Here is an 11,488-nt window from a genome sequence, read left to right on the forward strand (position 1 = left end):
ACACTCAAGACACACATGTGTATCTATTCTAGAGAGTGGAAGCCTTGACCAAAAGGGTTGCTTTTGGAGTCTGAAGTCAAGAGTTTACTTTTAGATCACAGAGGGGATTCACTTTTATGGAGCACGGCTGAAGTCCATTTCTCTGTGGTTTCTTGTAGCTGCTGTGATGCATGAGAGACAGAGGCTTTGAAGTGAAGTCTGTGCAGACGTTCAGAATGGGATTTTAAGGGTGCAATAATTCAGGTTCCCCCTGATGGCAAAATGCAATCTAAACACATGGACACAGTAACGTGTTGCTGAGGCCAAATATATACACACACAGCAGACTGGAAGGCCTCTCCTGTGGGCCAAGGCGACCAACATCAACATTTAATTTAGGGTCTGCATGTGGCGAAGATACACACGTCAGGACTGCAACGACAATGTAATTTATCAGAAACAAACGTTTTCATTTTGTCATTAAAATCACAAAAATTGAAACATGCTTTGATTTAAATGGAATTTAAGCCAATTAAAGTATCTAGAGGGTAAAAAAAAAAATGTAGAACAAAAATCCGCAGACAGAATTCTGAAGTTTCTTTCCACTGTGTGTTTGCACAAAATTAATGAAAGTGGGACAAGTGGGAACAAAATGTTACAGAACCAAGACAAAACATTTCATTCATGGCCTTAGAAGGTGCACAACACATGACTCCAGCAAAGCAGCGGTGCAGACAGTTAGTTTCATTTAACTACATATTTGCCATAAGATATTATGTTGCTTAGACTGCCCCAGATGATAAACAACATGAAAAGGACAAATGAAATCCTGAAATGATAATTCAAAACAGAATCAATCAATAGGTTTTCAAGTCTTACCTCTGTGGCTGAGTTTGACCCTGGGGACACTTTGTTTGATGCTTGCTCCAAAAGGGAAGACGGCCAACAAAAGCAGCCCCACTAATGGGACCCCTGGATGGGACAGTGGAGTAATCCTCTTCTCTCTGCGGCCATAATTACTGCCAGACAGGCAGAGCAGAGCCTTAACCTTTTTCAGGCTCTGATTAGTAGAGTCCGGTTTCTTCATGGTGTGTGGAGTAACTGTTCTTCTGTTTTCACTTCCCTGCAGCCCTGGAGGAAGACCAGGATGAAGAGTCACGTTAGGGAGGAGCAATCATAAGAGTGCGCGGAGTCTCATTTAACCTCAGACATATGTATCTGTTGTGACTATTCAGCTGTTTCACCATGGAGCCCTCCAGGCATGTCCCCTTCCTTTGCATATCCTCCGTCAGCTGTTGCCTGTCACCGACTTTCCTTTTGTGTCGCCCTTAAATCTGTTTGCCCAAAACAAAGGTCAGACTGACAAAACAGTGGCATTCTACTCCCTTTCAGCTGGCCGTGCCCCTTTTAGCTCCTCTCTCTCTCTCCTCCATCACCTTTTCATGTGGATAACTTATTTAATTCTTCACTTAATGATTCTTGCCAATAGTTTTAAAGTTGGCTGATGACCCTGTCACTTCCTTCTTTATACCTTGTAAAAAAATGGGCCATGCCTTGATTAGTACTTCACCGACAATAAAAGAGGGCGGAAGCACACACAATGGTTGGCACTGTGAAGAGTGAGATATTAGTCGTGGTTCATGAAGCATCATGAAAACAACTTCAATCAAATGTATGCAAAATTAACTTTAATTGAACTAAAATGCTAAACACAGTTTAAACATGGTGCAACTAGATACTGGACACAATTAGGGAGATAAAACAACCCCCGTAATAATACATTTTCAGATTCGGCAGATTCGTCCTTTATGGCATTTCAGTTTTTACAATTGGATCCAGAAATCCATGACTAGAACCAGGAATTCAGTAATGATTTATTGGTATCAGTCAACATGGGTCTTTTTAAGTTACGCCTATCAATCCAAGTAAAACAACACTGATGCTCTGTCTGTGACTCTGTTGAGTGTCACTGGTACTTTGGAAACTGCATTCCAGCAAATTCCTCAGCCTCTGAGTTATTAATTAACCAGTTAATTGAAAAGAAAAAAAATTAATGAATACATCAATGGCAGGCCTCCCTCTCAGGCTTTATTGCAAAACTTGTTTCTGTCCTTCCCCCGCTCCGCACTCCCCACATTACAGATAACACATATCAGCCTGTCAACTGGCAGCGTAAACAATGTCAGGTTAAATTAATAGATCAACTGTAGATGTGTCACACACACTATGCCAGAAACCAAACACACTGAGTCCAGGTGGTCTGTTAAGACATATTACCAAGAGGAGAAACAATTACAGTTTGGACAATGACGCTGTTTATTTATGCATGTGAGAACTTATGTATGGTGACACTGTTACACCTATGCACATAGATTTTCACTGCGAGATTAAAATGCAAACCGACAGGCAGTAAAACTACAGCTCATTTGTTTTTTTTTTTTTTTTCTGTCTAATGAAGTCATCTGCTGTTTGAAACTTGACTTTGCAGAGGAGAATCAAGGCAGACTGTCACACATCCAAACACCCCGTAGCTTTAAACTGAGGAAAATTAGACCGAGATAAACAGACCGCTGTTTATTTAAGATGACAAATTGAGACACCTTCACACCTTCAGGGTTAGAAATACAGATAGGGAGCGCTGTATGATGGATGGGCAATCAACGGCGAGAGTGAGAAGAGTTTAATCCATGCGGCCTGTGCACTTGGTGAGCAACTGTGATAGTGCTGATGGTGGGGCTTATCCTCCCTACAGTATCATCAGAGGAGAGGCGACGCGATTTCACCCGAGCGAGAAGCAGTTGAGTAATGCACCCCTCTCTTCACGGCATGAGTGCTCACATCTCTCAGCGGTAAATGCTTGTGCAGCATCCCTCAAGAAAATGCCACGAAACAAAGGGGAACGCACCAAAAAAAAAAAAAAAACCCACCCCGTCTATCGATGACAATAGCGTATGCACCGAAGCAGGGAAAGGTTAGCAGGCATTCAGTGCGCCATCGGTCTGTCATTACTTTAGAAAGTGAGAATAATAGAGATGGGAAAAAAGAGCAAGTGCGAGGTGAGAGAGAGGAGAAACAGACAGCTAGTGCCATGTGGGTTAAGCTAACACCACTGTTTCCTGCCGGCTGCAGTCCCTGTTGTCTTTGGCAGCGTGGCCCGCGCACAGCGCAGGGGGTGATGGGAAACAATCCTGATAGAGATGGTGACAGATTTAAAGCTAGCAGCCAAGTGGTGCTGGCCTTTGATCTCACACCAATATATACCATCTATTAAGCGTCGCCACTTTAAATTTACTGACTCCTCCAGTTTGGGCTCCGCAGTGGAGTTTATGAGGCATGAAACATTAACTCATCAGCACCCATTAATTAAAACGCTGAACATCGGAATTAAGAGACAATATAACACACTTAAAGTAGCTGAACTTTTAAAGCTCAAACCAAGGAGCATTATTCCCAGCAGAAAGAAGCAGATGGCGAAGAAGTGCTCCTGCCATGGGCATTCTTGCATCGAGACCACCCCTAATGAGGCATTTAGAAACACCCAGGTGCCCTGTAGAGCACACCATTATCAAACCCCTCCATCTCCACAGGACAGAGTGCATTAGCACAGCTATTTGTCTTTATTCCCTGACCACAGGCACTGACCTGGCAGAACAACATAGGTAATTGTTTCTAGCTCTCGAGACATTAGTTGTTATTTTTGGCGAGTCAATCATCTTTTTTTTTTTTTTTAGCCCTGCATTTAAGCAAGCATGCGAGTCCCCCGTGAGTCTGCGTGAGTTCATGTCTCAAAAGGAAAATACTTGCAGCGCCAACAGGCCACACTGTTTGTGTTTTCACAAAATACAAACTATAAAGCATAGCATTAAATTTTAACAGGGGTCTGCGTAGTTACAACTTCAGTCATAGATGGCGAAGGAAGAAACAAAACATTGTTCCAGTACGGACAACCACTCTTCCTTTTTATGTCTCGGCTCTGTAATATAATGTACCATTTACTTTAAAGAAAGGGCCATTTATTTCGCTTTCAATAGCGAGCGAGGAGACTTCAGGAACAATATAAATTATCACTGTCAGCGCCGCGTCCTGAAGGCCTTCATAAACCCTTTCTGAGGGGTTCGAACTTTATACCCTCTGACTTCAGTTAAACTGTTTTCCTTAACAATATCAACACCAGACACACTCGGTGCAGTTCTCACTCCGTTTACCTGTATCCTGGGAATGAGCTCGGTAAAGAACAAAAAATTATATGACTCACGTTAAAACAAGGATCACGTGTAATTTCACTCAAGCCTGTGAAACTGGAATAAGATCAAAACTCCTCATAATAAAAGTAGAACCTGCTTATTTTTCTCTGCATGTTGAATCTGGTTACAAAGTAAATATCAAAGCTGCAAGCGGTGGTTCAATTTCGATTTCACCCACAAACAATAACACCACCTTATCTGCCTGAAACACTGTATCTGTCATCACAGCATGTGTATCCCTTGGGAAATTACATACCACTTCAAAAATGCAAAATGAATTGCTAGAAAATCTACACACGCAAAGTATAATCTCCGAAACATGGCGATGGAGACATAGATGGGCTTTGAAGTTGAAAACACTGCAGTAAATTAGCTGTAAATAATGAATGAACTCATAGTGCAAAACGTTTTAGCTAAAGATATCCAATACCTCTCCGTGGACTAGTAGAGATTATTTCATTCCTCGTGTTTCCTGTATCCATTTACCTTCAAATAAATCCAATAAATCATTACATGTCGGCTTAAAGAACGTCTCTCCCACACAGCAACTACAGCAGTAGGCTCCAGACAGTTCTATCCATCGTCCCAAGTCAGAGTTTATATGAGGATTTCTATAAATGCCACACTTTGCTCCGTGTAAACAACTTCAAAGGCCAACTTTAAGATATAACAAACATTGCATAGCAATTACACTTGGCTGGAAACCACTATGTATGAAATCTGTGAATGGCAATGCCCAGACGGGGGGACATTCCACAGGAATTCCTTCCGTTTTGGATGAGAAGAGTACGTCTGTGGGGAAAACCAAAGGAGATGGATAAAATTCCAACCCTGAGGTCATCTGTCCACTTTGCGTCCGTCCCTGTGCCGCTATCTCAAAACACTGGGAACAAAACACAGCAGAAAAACTGCTAGAAAGGTCTCCACAATACACCAAAGCCAGACATTACTGTGCGTACGCACACTTTAATAAAGACTTACGTTACGTTAAATGTTTCTGTTTAATCCTCCGTGCATCAACAATGGCAGTCCACAGGCAACTGGAGCGGTGCCAGCTTCGGTCTGCTGTCACACACAGGGGTTAATGGGAAGGTGGGAGAGAGGGAGGGCTGGGCCGTGATACCTGATCTGTTGTTTAAGTCTTCAATAGGGAAGATGGAAACAGGAAAGCACAGGGTGGAAACAAAGTCGATCGACATTCAAAACAAGAGACAAGAACCATGTAACTGAGACAGAGAAATGCAAGCTGGTTCACTGGTAACAGACAAACAAAACCACAAACTTTTAATACACTTGCTGAACTTGGCGTGACCCCGCTGCGCAATTCTGAATGAGTATGTGCACGTATGTGTGCATGTAAGCTAATACCTTCCTGAGGTAGGAGATGGGAGCAATAGGGCATGAAAAGAATGACTGACAATTGTAAGTGCCCTCACTTGTCTCCTGATGGCCTGAGGAGACAGGGGTACATCCGCATGTGCTGCGCAAGAGCTCCTCTCAAGAGCATTACGGCTGTCTACCAACTTGTGAAGCAGCTCCATTGTTCAGTGTGAGTGGTGGTAACATCAGGTGACGTGCATTTTCACTTCACGTCAGCCCCAGGACAGCTCATCTACACGGCGATTATTCAGGAGAGAGCTGCAGGGCAGGCGTACCCAGCCGGGCTGTCTGTCTGCAGGCCGTTGGCACCTAGCTGCTGTAGTCTCTCCAAACATACTAACATCGCCGCAGTAAAAGTGCCCCAGTTGCACTGAAGGATACTGGAAACGTGACCATATTAGGCAAGGCTTGCGAGCAAAGTGGCTAAAAGTATGTTTTAATAACGCTTCCAACCAAAAACCTGTTGAGGTCAGAGACAGCGGCTCTAACTCAGCTTTGACCCTTCATAAGCACTGTGGAAAGAGCCTTGGCATCAACAGCACGACACCGTCACGGAGAACAGCAATGGTGAGACGAGCCATTAACACAGATTGATGCCATGAATGTTGGATCAGTCCAGACAAGTCACACAGATCAGGAGTGAAATCAAGCACAGGAGAGGCACAGGGTTAGACCCATGTGGGTTTCACATCACTGACATAATGAACAGTGGCACAAATTCAACTGAAAGTAGACTGGTCTCAACATTTTTCTTTTTTTTAAGAAACCACTCACGGCAGAGATCTCTCAAAGAGAGGACTCTGCAGGCTGAGGTTTCAGCGGCAGTCTTTAACCTACATCCTCAGCCAAATAAACCTGGGATTGACTGTGTATACAAGCAGTCTGTAATAAGTATGCTGGGCACCATCTCTGTGACGCAACACTTGGACACTGTTTAGAGGAGAAAATCTTACTAGATTTTCAGAGTCCTCTTCCTATGGCCTGAAGCAGAAATCATTTATTCACCCAGTCATGTTGATCGAAAACCCTGGAACACTGACATGCTGCCTGAGAAATCAATACACACACATCTCACCCTCAGCCTGCCTCTCTTCATTAGCTTCTTCTAACAACACCCTCACCCACCGACAGCCCAGAGCTCCTTGTAGGGAGTGAGATTTTTTTTTTTAAATATATCAAAAAAGAAACTTAAGAAGTGCAGTAAGTGTTAGAGAGGGTCACTGAAAGCACGTAAATCTAAAAAAATCATTACAAAACTTTTTTACCTGCTTTTTGTTGTGACTGCACAGTGAATCCCAAGTACTTTGTAGAAAACTGCTGCAAAAAACAGTGAAAACACACACACACACACACACACACACACCAAACACCTTTAGTACCAACTTGGCTGTGCTGCTGTCACTTTAATGACAGTCAGATAAATCAAAATCGATGTTGCATTGAGTGTGTGCGTGTGCGTTTCATGCACCTTAAGTAATTATTGCTATAAACTAATTTTATATAAACAGACAGACTTCGGAGAGTCGGCACACGACATTCAAATATCAAACACACACACACACGCAAGCCAAATTAACGAACGAAAACAATCTTCAAAGCAAATCGCGCGCACGCGTGTCAAACATGATGCAGATTAAAAGTAAACTAGCGGAAAAACCTTCAGGTTTCAGGTTTCCTTACCCTTCAAATCAAGCGTCCAGTGCAACATTTGGACAATTAGCTTACAGGTTTCAACTTTACAGTGAATTGAGCGCGTCTGAACTCACCTGCACAGCGCGCTCAGCTCCGTCCGCTCTCACGTGCACCACATGCTGTGGACTCAGAAGTTTCCCCCAGTGCGCCGACAAACAGCCAGACACGTTACGGACAAACTTTCCACAGACAATTCCACTCTCCCTAATGTTTCCTAAACGGAAACTTCCGCTCTTGAACTCTGTTAATGTGTGCGCGCGCGTGTGTGGGGGGGTAAGTGGCTGGTTCATGTGCGGCTGTTCGCCCCGGGAAGGACAGAAAGCAAACTCCCGTTTCTCCTGCTGCTGCTGCCGCTGCTGCTGGAGGGGAGGGGCCCGCAGCATCTGTAGACAGTGCAGACTAATTATGGTTACTGCGTATTTTCAACTTTACCCCCTAAAAACTATGTCTTAAAAGCGCATTTTTTTATTTTATTTACATGTACTCATGTTTGATGTCTGAATAAGACTGATACACATGCGTGAAGTTTGCATGTTCTCCCTGTGTATACAAAAAGAGTCTTTGAAGTGGCCTCTTTGTTTTGATTGTTGTGTGTGTCAATATAACGGTAAGAGAGAAAGTTTTAGCTGTACGAATAAAGTGTCTGTTCTTTGTCACTGCGTAGTGGATTTATGACATGAAACCTGAGCTGAAGCTGGTATTTCAATTCAAAAAGAGCATCCCCACTGAGCAGCATCACGTCCTGACCTGCCTCCACTGATGACAGACAGGAAGTGACCGTGTTTATTGCAACCTCAGGCACAGATGTGACTGATTAAACCTGCCAACCAACAAGCCAACAGGCATAAATGGTCATTTTGGTCCCTGTATGTGTTGTATGTCACTAGATCAGTCATGTTTTGGTCTTCAGGGGGACTTTTGGACCAATGAGCTCTGTGTCTTCAGGATCAGGTCTTCCTGAATGATATTTCTGTGCTTGCATGTCAACAGTGTTCACAGTCACATCTGATATTAGGATTTCACAGAAGGGAGAACTGTTCTTGAATACTTGTGAAAAATAATCACAATCACATGTCAAAGGGAGGACTGCATTGTACATTGTGCTGGAGCAAAAGCAAAAGTCTGGACATGCACTTTACTGCCAGAAAATGATGTTCTGGCCTCAGTGCAGGCCCTCACTGAAGCTGTGCTTTGTTATGTTCAGTGAAGATGAAGCTGACATCTTCTGCAGTCACACTGTCTGGTCTGATCACAATGAGGATTTACAGGATTCGTCTAACTGCTCCATTTTTGGAGCGCATGCATTGAAGATGACTATAGAAGTGAACTGAAATCGTCATTGCTATTTTTGCAGTACTCTTCATGAATATATTATCACATAGTGTGACTTCTTTTTTTGTTTTTGTCAGTCAAAACATGATGTGAAGCACCACTAATGTACCGCAAAAAGCCAGGAAACTGGCTGCGAAAAGGGCCACATTGACAACATGATGTGCTCTTTTGTAACTTGAACCTTTAAATTGTTGCACCGGTTTTGTGAGCACATGCCCCTCAGAATGTGCAATACCCTGTGATTCAAATTATATTAGTTTATTGTGACTGTGAGATCACCTTATTGACTGACTGAACTTAAAAAGGTCCCATATTATGCAAAATCCACTTTACAATGGTTTTGTAACAGTAATATGCGTCCTGAGCCTGTGCACAAACCCCCCCCAAAATGAGAAAAATCTATTCTCTCTTTCTCTTGCTTGCTCCACCTTTCTGAAAATGTGTGCTCAAACGCTCCGTTTTGAAATTCCCTGGTTTATGACGTCATAAACCCAAACCGCTCCTCCTCGGGGTTGGTAACACCGCCCACACTAATGTTTATTCAGCACCCCGGAAAACGCTGCTGGTTCAGTAAACATGGCGAAGAGGCGTTAGGGCATTGATGGGGTTTATAAAAGGAACAGGGCTGTTCCACAAGATATAAGGGTCTGGTTTCCTTGTTTTTTTTTTGTTTTTTTTTTTCTCGCGAATACGGTGATTAGAATGTAACCGGAAGTACATCTACCCAGAGATACAGTCGGTGGCGGTATGCACCTAAGTTGTTGGCCGCCACCCGCCATTGTCCCAAGGAAGAAGAAGAAGAAGAAGAAACATGGCGAAGGAACATGCGAAGCCTGGCAGCTGCTCTGTCGTCGGCGACACTAGCCAGCACCGCAGTCTGTTTTTGCCTCCTTTGTCTGAGGGTTTGAGGGCCCAGTGGATTAATTTCATTTTTGAGGGAGATGCACCTGCAAGAACACCTAAAAAGTTGTATGTGTGTGCTCACCATTTCACTCCGGTCTGCTTTCACGAGGAGGGCTAGTTTACATCAGGATTCGTCAAGAAGCTGAAGCTAAAGCCTGGATCAGTTCCAACTGTCCGTGACCAAGCTACAAACGTGGAAGCTGTAAGTTTTACCGTGTTATGTTGCTTTACTATATCGTCCTTCCTAGTGTTATAGCCTGTTGAAAGTGGTTTTAGCATGGCAGCTAACGTAAGTTACTGTTGCTAACATATGGCGCGTTTCCACCTCCCCTACTCTACTCGGCTGGACTCCACCCCACTTTACTCGACTTGACTCTACTCAGTCTGATTGTGTCTCCACCGGCCCTGTTTGTCTCCCTGGAAACCCGTCAATGGGCGGGGAAATCAGACGGTGAACACTCCGCCCTTCAGTGGATGTAAACACACTGAACGCAGGACACAGAGGCCGTCATGTTTCTTTTTGCTGTTTTTTTTCTTCCGTTTTTGTTGTAAGGAGAGAGTCATAAAATGTTACAAACAGCAAGAAATAATGTGAAAGATAAGTAGGGAAGAGTCTGGAAGGCCCTGCAGCCGAATCAAGCCCAAGATGAGACGTGAGGAGACGACAGCTACGGGTGAGTTACTAATGTAACTGCAGTTATTAAGAGAAGTTTGTGCTTTAAATTATTTGCAATATTCTAACACCAGGTCGCGTTTAGCATTAGCTTATTAGCAATTAGCAGTAGCTTCAGCAATTAAAGAGCATTTCTGTTCTGTCTGTTGTCAGCAGCTCAGAGGAGTCTTTTAAATGCTAAGATGAAATTTCAGAGGCACGGTTGAACATGCATTTAGTGCACTGAACAAACCCAGGAAAAGTAATGAATTCAACAATTAAATTAATAGCCCCTCCTCAATGATTAGCATTGCTGTGACATTAGAGGATCCAGGTTCTCAACACCGCTCCCTACATCAAGTCCTCATGAAACTATAAGCAGGCTGGAACAAACAAAGCTTTGTAACAATTGATATTTAAAAAGAAATGAGAAAAATTAACCACTGGGGTGACTGGTCATGTCTTGCCTGGTGATGTTTTAAGATGTTAAGGTGATTATAATTTTAAATTTAATTATTATAGATGATCTTTGTGGAATTAGTTGTATTATTAATAGTACCAGTAGTAGTCATGATAACTCATATTAATATCTATTGAAAAGTCAAAATGCCATCTTTATTTTTATGTAATTTCATTGCATATACTGTGTTTCTTTCAGAGGTTCTGTCCTATCAGGACCGGCTGGACGCAGGCCTGTCTCTGGACCCACATCTGAGCTGCAGTGGTGGATGAAACGGTTCCAGCTTCTCAGCTGAGCGGTGGAGGGATGTTCCTGATTCAGCAGCGCTGGAGGCCACAGGTGGAGTGGTAAATATGTAGAAGCAGGAAATGGGATCCAGGATGTTCTGATGCTCCATCTGATCAATCACTATTAAGGACAACTGAGTTTTGAAGAGATTGTTACTGTAATCAGTTAAACCAGTGCTGATCGATTGTAAAGACGTAAAAACTGCTTTTTACTGCAGCATAAAAGTATGTTGAAAATAATGATTGCTGATCTAAGTTCATTCAATATTGCCCTTTGTGTTTTTACAACCTGTCGTTCAATAAATTTGTTGTGCTTCTGCAGATCTGTTGTTTCCATACATGATTCAGAATGTTTCACATAACAATTTTGTCATATTGTTTACAACAGCAGAGAGTAAACTGAGCTTAAATAAAAACTTTATTGATAGTTAATATCAGTTACAACTCCACAACAAAAACAAATCCAGTTGTGTTATTAATGGAGCTCATGGTTCCCGGCCTCCTCCGTGTTGAGCAGGTCCTGTCAGAACCCAGAATGGCCTGACTGAAAGCAGCATGG

The 11,488-nt window shown here is 43.0% G+C and overlaps 1 protein-coding gene across 5 annotated transcripts in view; it reads right to left on the bottom strand.

The window, feature by feature from the left end:
* sema3d (sema domain, immunoglobulin domain (Ig), short basic domain, secreted, (semaphorin) 3D) overlaps window positions 1–7,597 on the bottom strand; it is a 29,672-nt gene extending 22,075 nt beyond the window's left edge. For 2 of the 5 annotated variants that reach the window (XM_030097322.1, XM_030097320.1), the window contains exons 1-3: window positions 7,370–7,597; window positions 6,869–6,920; window positions 859–1,110 (exon numbers count right to left, since the gene is read on the bottom strand). In XM_030097322.1, the coding sequence (XP_029953182.1) occupies window positions 859–1,110; window positions 6,869–6,920; window positions 7,370–7,585 (520 nt within the window). In that variant the 5' untranslated portion in view covers window positions 7,586–7,597. Of the gene's footprint in view, window positions 1–858; window positions 1,111–5,204; window positions 5,365–6,868; window positions 6,921–7,369 lie in introns of all 5 variants that reach the window. The other 3 variants (XM_030097324.1, XM_030097321.1, XM_030097323.1) reach the window with 3 other exon arrangements.
* Between the last annotated feature and the right edge of the window lie 3,891 nt (window positions 7,598–11,488).

The sequence above is a fragment of the Salarias fasciatus genome, chromosome 7 (genome assembly GCF_902148845.1).
Source record: "Salarias fasciatus chromosome 7, fSalaFa1.1, whole genome shotgun sequence".
Taxonomy (NCBI): Eukaryota; Metazoa; Chordata; class Actinopteri; order Blenniiformes; family Blenniidae; genus Salarias; species Salarias fasciatus.